We start from the raw sequence: 16,189 nt of genomic DNA, 5'->3' as shown, positions 1-16,189 counted from the left end.
GACATGGAGGTTTCTTAAATGCATATTACTAAGTGTAAGAAACCAATCTGAAAATGCTACATACTGTATGATTCCAACAATATGATATTCCAGAAAAGGGAAAACTCTGGAAACACTGAAAAGATGAATGGTTGCCAGGGGAGAGGGAAGGATGAACAGGTGGAGCATAGAGGATTTTAGGGCAGCAAAACTATTCTTTATGATACCATAATGGTGGATACGTATATATCACATATTTGTCAAAACCCATAGATTGTACACCACCGAGAGTGAACTCTAATGTAAGCTATGGACTTTGGTGATAATGATTTGTTAACATAGGTTCATCAGTTGTAGCAGGTGTACTACTCTGGTGGGTTATGGATAGTGCAGGAGGCTGTGCCTGTGCGGGGGCAGAAGGTATATGGGAACTCACTGTACTTTCTGTTTAATTTGCTGTGAATCTAAAACTGCTCAAAAAATAGCCTATTTAAAAACAAACAAAAACAAGAAAAAACAAGTGACACCAGGGATATAAGATTGCTTTGTACCTGGCAAAATATTACATACACATGAGGGTTATTATGGCTTGAAGAGGCAGGTGCCTGCACTTTGTGGGCACAGCGTGTGGCATTTGCATTGAGATGCTCAGGAAGAGAACATCTTTCGGAGCCGGGGGTTTTTCTTTCTCTAAATAAAAGTTTGTGTGCTAGAGGCCAAAGTTGACACTTTTTAGAGGTGACAGCCACTTTCCTGTCATTCTTCCTTCTGCCTTAACACACAGGTATGTAAATGTCTCAGGAGGGGTAAACCTAAGCTTTGTGCATTAACTCCTTAGAAATTATTAATGGCAGAACTGGCCTGAGGCCACTTCCCCTCTCTGGGCCTCAGTTTCCCTGCTTAAAAAAGAAAGTGGTTTTCGATGTTTTCTAAGACACTTTGCCTCTCTGAGCTTCGGTGATTCTTCTCTCAGTTTCTCCAACGAGGCAGGCTCTCTCTGGCTTGTTGTTCTTTGGACGTGTGGCTCCTTCCACCAGGACCACTGACCCCACTTGCCTGGTTTACTGCTTGCTCTTCTGTCTTTCTGGTTTCAGCATAGACATCACTTCCTTGGGGAATTCCTCTTGACCTCTCTAAACAGAATAAGCTGCCCCTTCTCCATGCTCCCATAGCCCCCACTCAACCTCCCTCTCTGTACTTAATACACTAAATGATAATTTTCTGTTTACTTGACCCTTCCCAGCTCTACACTGCACCCTGCCGAGAGCAGAGTGTTGTATTTATTACCCTACCCCCAGTGCTAAGTGGAGGCGCAGTTCCAGATTTCCCAGTTCTGTCTACCTGGAGAGCTTCCAGACCCAGATCCTCTGGGAAGGGCTATGCCTCCAGAAACGCTCAACCACCAGCTAGAAGCTGTGAGTGGGGAAAGCATCCTTCAGTAGAAAAGAACAATTTACGTTATTAAAAGACTACTTAACATTAGAACTTACTCACAGCAGAGCCTTTCTAAAGAAACACAGAGTCCCTCTAAGTGTGACCTTTTAAAGTTTTTGTTTTTAGAATTTATCGGAGGGAGAATTCAAGATCTGAAGTTTCCCAGTCCAAGTAGCTCTCAAAGGCTGAGGCAAAGAATCAGAAACGATCATTAGAACAGACCTTTAGCACCTGGCTTGGAATTTTCCATTCCACTGACAGGAAGGCAAACACCTTCTGTCCTGGCACCTTCTTCATGTCCGGGCTGGCTGCTGCTACCCTGCACCTTTGCTCAGCTCCACCCCTTGTGGCCCGGCGGTTTCCGCTCTGCCCACCGGCCTCAGAGCCAGCTCTGGCTCTGCCATAATGGGGCTGCCACTGCCAGGGCTGTGGCTGAAGAGGCTCTGGGTGCTCTTCCAGGTGGGCCTGCACGTGGCCATGGGCAAAGTGCTTCTGACACTGTTTCCCGGGAGAGTCAAGCAGAACATCCTGGCCATGAGTGAGAAGACTGGCATGGCCCAAAATCCCCACTTTTCCTATGAAAACTGGATCCCCACTTTCTTCAGTGCCCAGTATTTCTGGTTCATCCTGAAGGTCCGTTGGCAGCGACTGGAGGACATGACGGAGCAAGGGGGTCTAGCCCCAAACTGCCCCGTGGTCCGCCTGTCAGGACAGAGGTGCAACATCTGGGACTTCATGCAAGGTCAGGAGGCTGTTCCAAGCTTGAGAGGTGCTCGGGTGGGGGTGCTTGATGGGGGTGGGCAGGTGGGCCGGAAAGCCTGAATGCTACTAATCCAGCTGCTCCTTTTTTGGCTTCTTGTCCTCTTCCCACTTCCTGAAACTAGCACCTCTCCTGGGTTCTGTCCTAAGTGGCATCGTCCCCTTCCCGGGCAATCAAACCGCAAACCAGCTACACTGGCTGTCAGCTCCTTCAGCACCTCCCTTACTGCACAGTCACTCTGCCTCGGATGCTCTTCACTGCCGCCCCACCCTACCCCCCAACCCCACACCTGGTCCACTCCTGCTCATCCTTCCGACTCTTGCTCAGTGACACTTCCTGAGGCAAGCCAACCCCCAGTCCCACGGACTAGGTTACTCTCTCTTCTATGCTTAACATCCTAAACTTTTCTTTATCACACCACCCGTTGTGGTTTGTAATTATGTGTGGGTATTTGATTAATGGCTGTCCCTTTCACTAGCCTGAAAGCTCTGTGCAGGTGGAGATCATGCCTCTAACTCACTATTGGGTCCCCCTGGCTGCTGCTGGCTCATGGTAGTTGCTCAGTAAATATTTGTTGAAGATTCTCTCTCTCTCTCTCTCTCTCTCTCTCTCTCTCTTTCTCTCTCGCTTCCAGGCAAACCATCTCTATTTGGGTTCTTAAAGGCCTCTCTGGTCAGTTTTCTCTTTTTGTCCTTCCTCCTCCCCTCCTTACCCTCTCTTCCCACCGAACTTGTGGATGGCTGCCAGATTCCCCTTCCACAAGCACATCCCTGGTTGACTGGTACCCCAGCTCACCAACCTTCAGCAGCCCCCATCTGCCTTTGGGATGAAACCCAGGCTCAGCCTTGTGCTGAAGGTCCTCCCTGATCTGACTCCAGTTCTTCTTCCCAACTTCACCTGCAGGCTTCCCCTGAGGCCCACTGCCTCCAGATGAACTGCTGGTTCTTGTACATCCCTTGTGCTTTCCCTTCTCTTTGCCTTTGCTGATGTTGTTGGCCCTTCCCCTCTGTCACCAACATTCCTCACCGTCAGGGTCCTGCTCTCGTGCCTCCCCCTGCGAAGCCAGCTCAGATCTCTACAGTGAGGCCCGCTCTCCCTCCCTTCTGAACTCATGGATCTCTGCCTGCACCTCTCCTGGACATTGATCCTTCCTACCCAGCACCTGGCTACAGCTCAAGTGTCATCTTTCTGCCCAGTGGGGAGGCTTGGGGCAGGGCTGTGTCTGATTCATCTCGGAATTCCCAGGGTATAGACACAGCAGAGTAGAGAAGGTCCCTGAGGCAGCTGGCTAATCTAGTGATTTTCAAAGCGTGTTTTTTGGAACCCAAATCCCACACATGTGCTTCACTACATAGAGTTCCCTGGTCAAAATAGTTTGGGAAACACTGCATACTATACTCTCCTCCTGGAAGTTCATCGTGCACATGAACATATAAAAGGCTCCAAGACACCCTGAAGCTTAAAAACAAACAAAACTTGAAAAAACTTTAACACAGCACTGACTAATTTTCCTAACATACACATGCAACTCCCCACTCTCCACCAGAGGAAAATCTTAACATCATCATATTGGTTCCAAAGAACAGCCTCTGGGAAATGCTGACCTGATCCAATGCTCTCATTTTCAAACGGAAATGGAGGAAACTGAGAGCAAAGGTTACAGGGCCAGTGAGAGACCAAGTCAGACCCAGAATCAGGGCTTCTTCACCCTGTTTTTTTCAATACACCTGAACAGACATTTGTGAGTGCCCCCTATGAGCCAGACCCTTAGCTAGATGCCAGGGACTCAGAGCTAGGAAAGAGCTTGCTGTTTTGCTTGAGGAATGTATGCTTCCACGGAACAGACAGATGTAATAAACAAATCCGTACAGTTCCATAAGGCAGGCAGACAAAGGTATGAACTTTGCCTACGGGGCTTGGAAGATTTCCTGGAGGAGGTGGCTTTGGAGTTAGGCCTTGAAGAATGAGTAAGATTTTTATAGCCTGAAAAGAGTGTTTCAGTCAGACGGAAGGGGAAGAGTTTTTTGCTCATGACTTTAAACCATTGTGCTGAAATGACCTCTATTTATTCAATAAACATTCACTAAGTGACCACTGATAATAAGAGCAATGAGAATAATAGCTAATCTTTACTGTGCATTTACCTCGTGCCAAGCACTGTGATAGAACCAGGCCAATTTGCTGACTTCTGATGGTCTAGTGATCAGTTCCATGAAAGCCAACTTGCCTCACGGCCAATTCACAGCATTCACTTGCTTATTTTAACTGTTTACTTTCCAGTGAGCCAGTGTACGTTTTAAAGACTGTTCTATTTGTCTCTGCTCCCTGCTGCTACACCTGAATCTGAAGATGGAGAGAGAAGGAGTCTGAGAGACAAAAGAAAACTCTATTTATAAAATAGAGTTGGCTTTCAGCACATTGGCCCAGAGTCCCCTGAAATAATAGATACTGACGACACAGAAATCAACACAACTGGAAGATCTCATAACTCACAGAGGGAGATGATGGAGTGGGAGAGGGAACCCAGCAGTTCTGGGAGGAGGTGGGTGGGGTAGGAAGGTGGCCAGGGGAAGTTTTCCCGGAGAAGCGGATGGTGAGCTGATGGCCTAGGGACCGAAGCCTTGAGGTGGGTGAGGAAGAGGAGAGTGGTGACCAGAGCAGCGCAGAGGGGAGAAGCAGCAGAGGTCTGATATCTGGAGGGGCTTTAGTCAGTTTGGCAGAAGTGGGGTGGGGGAGGTATGAAGGGGTGAAGAATGAGGCTGGAGACATCGTCAGGGATCAGAGCTTGTGGGGCCTCATGCGTCTTAGCAAAGAGGGTATCCTTTACCCTGTATTGGTGAATTCTAGAAGGATTTTCAAGCAGGAAGTTAACATGATCAATTCTGCTTATTAGAAAGATATTCTGTAAGTGTTTTGGAAACCCACCAGTTCACTAAAAAGCTCTGTTGTATGCTTTAGGTATAAATATGAACTCATTTTAGAGCCACAGACTGGAAAGTCTGGAAAACTCTTTACAGATAATCTAACCTTTACATTTTTCAGATGCAAAGGCCCAGGAAGGTAAAGGACTTGCTCAGAGTCACACAGAGAGTTCTTGTAGAGTGCGAACCAGACTTGAGCCTTATGACTCTCAGCTAGTGTACATTCTGTTGTTGGATAAAACAACAGAGGCTCAGAGAAATTCCCAGCCACCTCTTATCCTCTGCATGTACATGCACACACAAGACATACACACACTCTCAGACACACATGTACCGCAAAACATTGATTAACTGGCATGTTGGGGTAGAAGGCAAGTCCGGATGATTTCTTTTCTTGGAACCTAGCAGTTAATCTGAAACAGGATTTATTTCAGCCCCCATTTAAAATCTTCTAAAATCTCTCCAGGTATACTTATGAGGGGTCAACTATAAACTAGCTTTCTCTGCTGAGAGAGCCTGGCGTAGAGAGTTGATTTACTGGTTTGGGCGTCAACCAGTAAGTTAACCAATGGTGGGTTTGAGTCTAGTGCTACCACAGAGCTGTTTTCCCACTTATACAAACAAGCTGGACTTGGCAGTCTTGCCTGATGTTCTTGAACTGGTGTCCTCTGCACTGTGGCCTGTGGACATGGGCAGGGTGCCAGCCCCCGGTACAGCCACCCACTTGCGCCCATCCTTCCTCTCTCTGCTACCAGGAAAGCAGGGAACTAAGTTTAAACTTTGCCCTCAATACTGGTCACTGCACCCAGACACACTATAAATAATTAAACAAACGGCTCTGTTTCTTCCTGTGTCCTAACCAGTGGATGTTGAAATTTTTTTATCCAATTAAGAACAAAATTCCAGACAGCTCATATTTTGCACAGGTCCTGACCTTAAATCTCCTCTGTTCTTATCTGAAGGGTGACTCCCTGGGGTCAGTGGAGGCCAGTGGCTGGCCACTTGGCCATGACTGGCCTCTGAGCCTCTCCTGCTGTGACCTGGGCAAACCCTTCACATGGGTGAGGATGCAACCAACTGAGGCCCTCTCAATGCCTCCTAGGGCCTCCTATGAGGAAATCTGTGAGACAAGGACAAGGAGAACTTTGTATCTCCAGAGAAACTGGCCTGCTTCCTCCTCAGGTACTGAAAAATGAGGAATATATAAGCAATCATGTTTCTCCTTTTCCTTGGCCACCTGGAAACTCAGAGTCAAATATTAGCTCAGTTATAATGAATGCATGAGACCTGTTCTGTGCCTCCCAGAGGGCCATGGTTTTTTAAAATTTTTATTTGATATTTTATTATCATATGTGTAAATAAATAATTTTATTTATTATATGTATAAGCTGATTCAACTCCTTTGCAGAACGAGGTGAGGGAATAACTAACCCAATAAACCACAAGTAAGTTAGGAAGCCCTCTACTCCCCATCCATCAACAAGTCCTGTCAGTTCTACCTTTTCCCCTTCCCCACTGCACACAAACTAGCCCAGACTCCCATTATTTCTCGTGTGGATTCCACCAACTCCCCCTAACTGCCTCCATTCTCACCCTCAGTCTTTTTGCCACTGAGCAACCAGAGTGAGCTTCAAGTGTAAGCTGATCATTTTTCATCTCACAGCCTACTGTAGCAGTCAGAGTTCTGCCTTGCAAGCAACAGAAACTCACTCTGACTTTCTTAGTCATACACATTTACACCATACAAAGTGTATTAGAAAGATGTTGCAGGCTCCCCAGAATCAACCACAGCTGGAGCACTGGGCCTGGACCATCTTTTAGCATCAACAGTTGGGCCTGGAAGCTGCTGTCACTGTGGTTGCCATGGGAATTCGTCATCACTATAGGACTCCGCCATCCCTGACGGGGCACTAGCACTGGGCCGTGGATGAATTCTACCATCTCAATAACTCCAGAATCAAAGAGCTATGTGAGAGAGTCCAATCAGCCTGGGTCACTGCCTGTGCCCTGGCTGCTGGGAGCGAGAATGGACCTGGCCCCCCTGCCTTCTACAGAGCAAGGCTGGGCACACTCCCCCATCAACAGTACACAAAATAGGGAATTCCAAGGAGGAAGAAGGGCTAGAGACTGAGCAGCCAAAATTGCAACAAATATCCACCATCCTTGCTTTATCTCCATGATGTCCCCTTGTACCTGGAAGAAAATCCAGATGCTATACAAGGCATAGGAGAGCCTGCCTGCTTTGGCCCATACCTACCTCTCTAGTCATGTCTCTCATTGCCCCTGGCCTGGTTCCAGTCACAGGGGCCTTGCAGGTCCTTGAACACACCAAGCTCTGTCCCTCTTTGGGCCTTTGGACATGGAGCCCTTCTGCCTGGAATGCTCTTCTCCTCCCTTTGCCCATATGTAGCTGGCTCTTTCCTGTTTTTCAGGATAAATGGCATCTCCTCAGAGGCCTCCCCTGACCCACCTGTCTGCAGGGAGGTCACTCCTTTATAGTCTCTTTTGTGACACTTATCACAACTTGAAATTATTTCATCTGTGCATGTGCTTGCTTCCTGCCTGTCTCCCCATTAAACAGAACTCCACCTGCATGCAGGCAGAGACCTGCTACTCTCGCCCTCTGCTGAATCCCCAGTGTGTGGCAGAGAGCCTTGCACATTATGAGCCCTGAATAAATGATTGTAATGGAATGAGAGTGTGCTTGATGTTGGGGATACGTGGAAGAATGAGGAACAGGCCCTACCCTCAGGTGCAAGGAGTAGCCTGGGGGATACAGACACAAACCGGCCATGTCACAGTGCGGGACCTGCCATGCTCTATCTAATAGGTGTATGGTAAGGGCTCAGCAATGTCAGCTCTGGTCATAAGTAGCCACAGGGTGCTAGAAGCTCCGTAGAGTTACCCCCAATCTAGGCTGGGGGAGTTACAGAAGACTCCCACCAGGGCTGACTTCATGGGCATGGGACCAGTGAATCATACAGGGTGCCATGTTCAGAAGGGCCCTGAGTTTGGGCTGAATGCTCTGCAGTAGCTGTCTTGAAATTCTTAATAGCTTTATCTTTAATTTGCATTTTGTAAGAGAAGACTTTTCCACAAGGGAACACGCCCTGGGGACTTGGAGCCTTGGCTCACACAGGCTCCTGCTTCCCACAGCCTCCCTGCCCCCAACATGTTCTCTAAGGCCCACTCCTCTACTTCCAGTGCCCCAGCCTATCCAGCCTCATTCCTGCTCCCACCCAGTGACTGCTACCGCCTTCTGGCCCCAGAGAGGGCCTGGACCAAGGTATGGGAAAGGTTAGGGTCAGGTGTGGGCATCCCACCGCATCTCATGCTAGGGCGTGGAGGTGGTCATCCCCAGCCTGGGCTGACAGCGCCATGAAGCAACTTGGCAAGTGACTGGGGGTGACTTGGCGGGAGAAGCTTTTTGCCCCCTCTCCCCTCATCAAGGCACCTAGCATGTCCCTGCATGGAGGTTGCAATAGTCTGTGGGTTGGGGTGATGGCAGTAGGAAGATGATATGTCTGGCTCAGTTTCTGTGCTCCTGGCTGGGGCATGGTGTATTGGTCTGGTGGCTGGAGGGAAAGGAAAGCTGGTAGCCAGCAGCCACAAGCACACATACACATGTGCACAGAGTTTGGGGGCTCCTGGGTGACTGTGAGAGTCTGCATTTGCCCTATGAATATCCCTGTGTCCAGGGGAGCGCGACATTAAACAGCAACTAAAAAGCAGCATGCCAGGGCAAGAGAGATACTGCGCAAGAAAACTTCATATTTTAATGTATTTAATGGCACTTTCTCCCACTTTTTGAACAAGGGACTCTGCATTTTCATTTTGCCCTGGCCCAGCCAATTATGTGGCCAGTCCCCACGCTTCACTCCCCTCTGTGGAGTCTCCTCCACTGCTCCCCACTTCACAGGGAGGAGATGAGAGCTAAGAACATAAGAGCTTACATTTATTGAGCACCTACTATGGGCAGGCACCATTTTAAGCCCTTTTCTGTTTTAACTTATTTAATCCTTAGAACAATCCTATAAGGTAAGTATTGGTATTATGTCCATTTGTGGGTGAGGAAACTGAGGTGCTTTGAATGGAAAGAGCACCAAATTGAGAATCTAGAAGCCACAATGTTAATTTTAACTCCATCATTGACCTGCTGTGTGACATGGAGCCAGCCTATAAACCAGGGGAAAAAAATCACCCACCTTGTAGTACACTAATTACATCAATGAGAGAATAGATGTGTGCCTGCCTTATAAACTGCATGAAAGGGACTCTCCTTGTCATTATTTTAATTACCACCCAGTGAGTGCAGGTGGTCTGCTGAGACCACCTGATAGAATCCCCTCGTTTTGGAGAGGAGCGAACTGGCTCCAGCCTCTGCTAAATCATGCGCTCTAGGCTTCCATCCCGCACTGTGCCCTGGCTCCATCTTAGAGGAGAAATAAAGGTAATAGAATGAAAGCAGGAGTGAAGATGGTGCTTGCAAAATAAACGCTGTGTGTCAATTATTGGTTGATCATGGTTCTATTTGTTTCAGGCAACAGGCCATTGGTGCTGAATTTTGGAAGTTGCACCTGACCTTCATTTATTTTCAAGTTTGACCAATTCAAGAGACTTATTGAAGATTTTAGTTCCATAGCAGATTTTCTCATCATTTACATTGAAGAAGCACATGCATCAGGTAAAAAAAAAAGATTTCCTGCCTCTAACTCTTCCCTCTCTCTCTCCCGCCTTTGCTCAAGGTTGGGGGTAGGGAGAAGAGGAGGAGAGAGAGAAAGAGCCGCTATTTGTTGAGGACCTACCATCTCCCAGTCCCTGCTAGGTTTACCCACCACTCGCTAACTCCACAGTCTGTGCTCTCAACTAGGCACACAGAGCAGAAAACCTGGAGTGACAGGTCTAGCTGGGAGAGCATCTAACATTCTAAATGGATAAATAGGAAAATCAAGGGAGAGGAGCTAATAGCACAATCACAAGGAACTTAGACCTGAAATGTCACAAGTGAAATGGCGGCTCTATAGCAATCTATGAAATCCATTCCAAGACTCTCCAAGCTCAGAGGGACTTTGTGGTCCATCTCAGACAGTGGTTCCCAAGCGTTAGCAAGCACCAGAAGCACCTGGAGGGCTTGTTAAAGTGGACTTCTGGACCCCACCCCAGAGCTTGAGCTAGATCTGGGGTGGGGCCTGGGAATTTCCATTTCTAACTAGCTCCGGGTGACACTGAAGCCGCGGATTGGGGACCACACTTTGAGAACCACTGGGCCAGCTTTTACCTGGGGCTGGGATCCTTTCTTCAGCCCCTAATAGGTGATGACTCATCTTCATTACCTCATGGGAAATCTTGTTCCTTTGCTGCACAGCTCTGTTTGTGAGAAAGTCCTTCCTTACAATGGGCAGACATGTCCCTTCCTGAAACTTCTACAGCTTGGTCTAAGCCCCTTGAACTTTCTAAGATGGTCAGACACATCCCTGTCTCCCTGATTTTCATGGGGACTGAACACATGAGTTTGGCCCAAGTCTCAAACCCAGAGATTGGAGAAGGCAAGAAGGCTCATGCGGCTAAGTGGGACAAGTCATTTACTCACCCATCTCTCCACAAGATGAGAGGCTGTTTTGATCATCTATCACCCAGCACCTGGCACAGTACATGTCACAGAGTCAGTGCTCAGTAAAAGTTGGGTGAATAAGTGAGCATTTAGGCCGGTATTAGCCTTGCTGGCTTATCCATGTGTTGTAAGTGTAGAGATTGCTATTGATTCGTTTTCAGCAAAGCTGGTCCAGCAGCCCTTTCCCCAGTGTGGTCCTTAGATCCCTCATGTCTGATCCATCTGTGTTGCTTGTTGAAAATGCATATTTCAGGGCCCCACCTTAGGCCCACTGCATCTTAATTCATATGCACCCAGAGGTTGGAGAACTGCTTTCAACCTAACACTGTGTTCATTTAGCTGGCCATTTCTATCCTCAGTTAAGGCTTTGGGGCAACTTACAATATTAGCATAGGGTAACAGGTACTTGGAGGTTCATTAAACTGTTCTCTCTACTTTTATGTATATTTGAACATTTCCAAAATAAAATTCAAAACAAACAGCATTGGTATCAGGAGAGCAAAGGCAAGCACAATGTGTCTCTTTGTTCAATACCCTTTGGGAGAGCAGCTGCCATCAATTAAAGAAAGAGAACTTGGGCACCTACAGGTGTCTGTGGTCTCCACGGTTGAGAAGAGGTGATGCCTTGATGTTCTCATAGCTGATGGCCAAAGCGCTGCCAAAGCTGATTTACCTGCGGGGTCAACGCTGCTCAGTCTTTAAAGTGCACTTAAGTCACCTGGCGATCTTATAAAGATGCAGATTCTGGCCCAGTGGAGCTGCGGAGGGGCCTGAGACTTGGCATCTTTACTCAGCTCCCCAGGTGGTGCTGAGGCTGTTAGCCCAGGGACCACGCTTGGAGTAAAAAGGTGGTAGAGGATCCCTTTGATCTCTAAAAGTACACATTGCAAACTTCAACAAAAGGGGTTGGATCGTCCCAGAAATTGTTTCTGGTCCTGATACCTGTCTCCTCCCCCATTTCTCCTGGAATCAGACTGAGCAAGGTTTAACCCTTTCCTGGACCCCGGGCTGTCCACCTCAAGCCACTGAGAAATTTCTCCCGAAAGCTGGGTTTCCTAGGGGAAGGGTACTGAGCAGAGAGGACTCTGAAGCACGGAGCCGGTGGAGCCAGTTCTGCTGATGGACTTCAGCAACTTATATTACCCTGGGCGGCGACTATTAGTATAAATGCAAGCCACATGGCTTCTGAAAGAACCTTCTACCCAAGTAGAAGGGCAAGGCCAGTAGCAGTTTACGGTTATTTTTTCAACCTGTGGGCCCATTAGCTAATGAGTACCGTCTCTTTAAGTAGGCAGATGGGCACCTTGGCAAACGAGGCCAATTGAAAATCCCCTTCCATTTAAAGTGAAGCAGCTTAAATGGGTTTGGTTTGGGGTCGCGGGGTGGGGGCATCTCCAGAGCAAAGGAGTAGAATACCTGCAGTATAGAATGAAAACTGCAAAAAAGAAAAGAAAAGAAAACTGGCTTCTTTCCCACTTGTCTGCTATTTGGGGGCAGTCAGGCAAAACAAACCAATATCTTTCAAGCATCTACTATGAACCAGGCAGAGTACTGGGAATTCTATAATGTTCTCTCCTGTAAGCCTCACAGCCATCTGCAATGTAGGTTCTGTTAATCCCATTTAACAGATGGGAAAACTGAGAATTTAAAGAGATTTAAAGAGCTTGCCCAATATCACACAACTTGGGTGTGTCAGGGAAGGCTTCCTGGAGGAGACAGTGTTACAGCAGTGGTTCTCAACTGAGGGTAATATTTGCCCCGCAGGGGATATTTGGCAATGTCTGAGACATTTTTGGTTGTCACCAATTGAAGGCAGGGGGCCGCTACTGACATCTAGTGAGTAGAGGCCAGAGATGATGTTCAATGCCTTACAACACACAGGACAGCCGCCGTATCAAAGAATTATCTAGCCCAAGTTGTCAATAGTGCCAAAGTTGAGAAGTCCTCCATCCGCAACCCTCAGTTAAAAGCGTGTGTGGCGGGGGTGTATTTGGCCGGCAGGAAGTAGGTGCCATGCCTGTGGGGCTGCTGTCCGGCCTTTCTCTCACAGATGGCTGGGCTTTTAAGAACAACGTGGACATCAAGAATCACCAGCATCTCCAGGACCGCCTGCGGGCAGCCTGCCTGCTGCTGGACAGGAGCCCCCAGTGCCCCGTGGTGGTGGACACGATGAAGAACCAGAGCAGTCAGCTCTACGCAGCGCTGCCTGAGAGGCTGTACGTGCTCCAGGACGGCAGGATCCTGTACAAGGTGGTGACCTGGGGCGGGGCGCCAGGGAGGGCGAGGACAAAGACAGGGCTTATCAATGCTCAGAGAAGGAAACTGCCTTGCCCGGGGCCACATTGCACAGGCTCTGATTTCAATTCCAAATCCTCTGGGATGGGATAGGAGTGGCGGGGTTTGAAGCTGCTAATCCCTGAGACAGGCCTGAACATGGAAGGGGGTGTAGAAGCCAGAAGAGAACCAACTCTGCAGTTAGGAGCTGGAAACGCTGAAGCAGGAATTCGAGACAGGCATCTCGTCCAGGCTTCTTTTCTGGTGAGCGTGTCACCACCCTTCAATGCTTCCAGCCTGGCGAGGGTGAGGGGAGTAAGCACAGCCTCCAACCCTGTGGGCACTGGTAGCCTCCCCTGAGAGGATGGAAATTAAGTTTTATAGCTGCTGAAGGGATTCAAGCCTTGGCAAGCACATGAAGCCCAGCCATGTGGATGCTCCTCTGCCCTTTGTAACGGAAGTGCCCCCGATTCTCCATTCACGCCCTTCGCTAACGTGCCGCAGTGCAACTGTTTTCACTCACCATGTTCACGTGGTCAAGCAGGCCCTACTCACACAGGTGAAACAAGCAGCAACCTGCAGATGAATCCTCAGGGTGCTAAGGGTCACAGCACGAGGATTCAGGTCCTTCTTCCTTTCCTCTCGCCTGAGACTTGGTAGTAAAGTGGCACGATTGAGGCAAGCTAGGTACTGAGTCCCTACCCTGGAAAGTGCTGGAAACACAAACACAAATTTAAAATGGCTCACATCTTACTTCAAGGTGCTCACAGTTGAGGTGATAAGGAAAACACAAATAGAATGTTAACTTGGCCCTAGTGCTGTGAGACTCCAGAGCAGAGATCAGCAAAGCTTTTCTGTAAAGGGTCAGATAGTAAATATTTTCAACTTTGTGGGCCAAATAATCCCTGTCGAAATGATTCAGTTCTGCTGTTATAGCACAAAAACAGCACAGACAATATGTAAATGAAAGGGTGTGAGACATCGGGACAGATTTGGCTCTCAGACTGTAAATTTTCTGAATGTAGGGGAAAGGTAGGCCTTTCAGAGGAGATGACAACTGAAGCCAGCCACGTGAACATGGTGAGTGCAAACCATTGCAAATATAGGGGAAAGGGTAGGGAGAGGCACTGAGACACATTAGGGAAGGGTGTGAATGGAGAATCGGGGGCACTTCTGTTACAAAGGGTTCATTCTGGACCAAGGAGTCTGGCCTACATCTTAAGGCAAAAGAGAGCCACTGAAGAGTTTTGAGCAGGCGAGAGGCACAATCAGATCCATTTGGGTGTGGAACGGACTGGAGGGAGCAGGGGCTGAGGACTGGGGGTGGGGGGAGGTGTGGCAGCTGCCCAAACAGAAGATGAAGAGGGCTGAACTGGGGCTGTGGGACTCGAGAGGCAGAGGTAGTTTGATGTAGAGTGCGCGGAACTTGATGTGAGAGGTGGAGAAGAAGATAAGGCTGGTCTGAAGGTCTGACTGTGGAAGCGAAGCTTATTTGTATAGACCCCTTCCTCCTTTTAAAACTATTCACTTTACCTGCTCTGGTTTTCCTCCTGCTTCTCTGTCCAGTCTTCCCATTAAGTGTTGGTACCACTCCACATGGGTGATCTCAACCACCTCATGGGTGCCTGCCTTGACTACACCATCCTGACGACTCCCACATGTATATCACCAGCCCAGATTTCTCAATTAAGCTCCAGACCTACATATTCCTGCAAGGTGGAAATCTGGAAATGCTGACTCATTTCTCTTGCAGGGTAAACCTGGCCCTTGGAACTACCATCCAGAAGAAGTTCGTGCTGTTCTGGAAAAGCTCCACAGTTAATCTGGACAGATCCCCCAGTTCTAGGTGCTCAACAAGAGGTCTCCTCAAGGCTTGGCTTGACATTTACCTCTTGACCTGTGTCCCCAGCTGAATCACTAGCCCAGATTTTTCTTATCCAGGCAAACAACTGTTAAACTGTTAAAATGAGAAAATGAAGCTGCAAGTGAGCTGAGTGTTAAAGAAGGTACAACTCCACAGTGCCCCCACCGTGGAGACCTTGTTCATTGCACAACGCCTCAGCTTGAGAGCAGGCGCACTCCCTGGGCTTCCTTTTGAACATCCAGCCACTCCACTATGGCATTCCTTAAATGAAGTAACTTCATTTTACCAAATTTGCCATTTATGGAATTGATAATTTAAGAACTAAATTGGTTTTTAGAACTAAGCATGGGGATAACTCCAGGTGTTTAGAGAGAGATGAGGAATTTAAAGAGAAAGGAGTAGGAATGGGAGCAGACAGTACAAATGGTAACCCTTCCCTTGCCAAAAGATTTAAACCAGAAAGTGGTGGGGGTGGTGAGAGGTGAGTTTCCCTGGTAATATGTCTTCAATTCTACTGTAGAAGAGGCGGGTGCTCACTTTACCATCTTTGAATATATTTCATAGAAGTCTGGCTCTCCATACCTGGGAATCTTCTACTATCTTCACTTACCAAGAGCCACTTGTGGGGAGGACTGGCTTCCTAAAAACATTATAACCTTGACCAAACTAGACCATAGGCACTACAGAGCTGTCATTCAGTTATGTAGAAGCTCATATCTGAAATTCTGCTTCTCTGATTTCTTCACAAGTCTCCTCATGGTCATTTGTGTTAGATTACATCAGACTAATGGATAACCATTGATATTGATCTGTTTTAACTCTGCCTCTTTTCATATTTGTTTATGATGGCCACAGCCTAAAGTACACACAGCTGTGACTTGATTTGAAAGAAAATGTTTTAAGATGCAGCAAGCTAATACAGAATGAATAAAAAATATCAGGCTGTTTTAGATGGCTTCAGTGTGATCTTTACACTGTCTTTTATAATGTGTGTCAGCTTGTTCTAGATAGACCAATGTAATCTGATCAGCAAAAATAACATATGTTGGAAGGCGCTCCTTTGGAGGGAAGGACACTCAGTCTCTATGTGTTACCTGTCTAACATGGTTTTGTCTTGTGAACTCCTTGCCAGAGAATGTCCATATTGGAGTCATATTACGTTCACAACATGACATAATAGAATGGACTTGGGAAGCATTTTTTCTAACATGAAAATACATTCTCCTTGGCACTGCCTTAGTTGATACATGTTATATTAATGTCGTTATTTTACTTTTTAAAAAATAGTTGTTAATCATCTATCAGGCACAGGCACTTTCAGATATGTAGTCTTATTTAATCTCTAT

At 47.6% G+C, this 16,189-nt stretch overlaps 1 protein-coding gene across 2 annotated transcripts; it reads left to right on the top strand.

The window, feature by feature from the left end:
- Nucleotides 1–1,801: 1,801 nt before the first annotated feature.
- Nucleotides 1,802–15,790, top strand: DIO1 (iodothyronine deiodinase 1). 2 transcript variants are annotated; one of them, XM_007128164.2, is made up of 4 exons: nt 1,802–2,155; nt 9,635–9,778; nt 12,756–12,955; nt 14,733–15,790. In XM_007128164.2, the coding sequence occupies exons 1-4, from the start codon at nt 1,819–1,821 to the stop codon at nt 14,799–14,801; spliced, it is 750 nt and encodes a 249-aa protein (XP_007128226.2). In that variant the 5' UTR covers nt 1,802–1,818; the 3' UTR covers nt 14,802–15,790. The 2 variants fall into 2 exon arrangements, with proteins under 2 accessions (XP_007128226.2, XP_023975592.1); XM_024119824.2 differs by lacking the exon at nt 12,756–12,955 and having other exon boundaries at nt 1,815–2,155; nt 14,733–14,818.
- The last annotated feature ends 399 nt before the right edge of the window (nt 15,791–16,189 follow it).

Source organism: Physeter macrocephalus, chromosome 4, assembly GCF_002837175.3.
Source record: "Physeter macrocephalus isolate SW-GA chromosome 4, ASM283717v5, whole genome shotgun sequence".
NCBI classification, from domain to species: domain Eukaryota; kingdom Metazoa; phylum Chordata; class Mammalia; order Artiodactyla; family Physeteridae; genus Physeter; species Physeter macrocephalus.
This window is presented reverse-complemented; position numbering and strand designations above follow the sequence as displayed.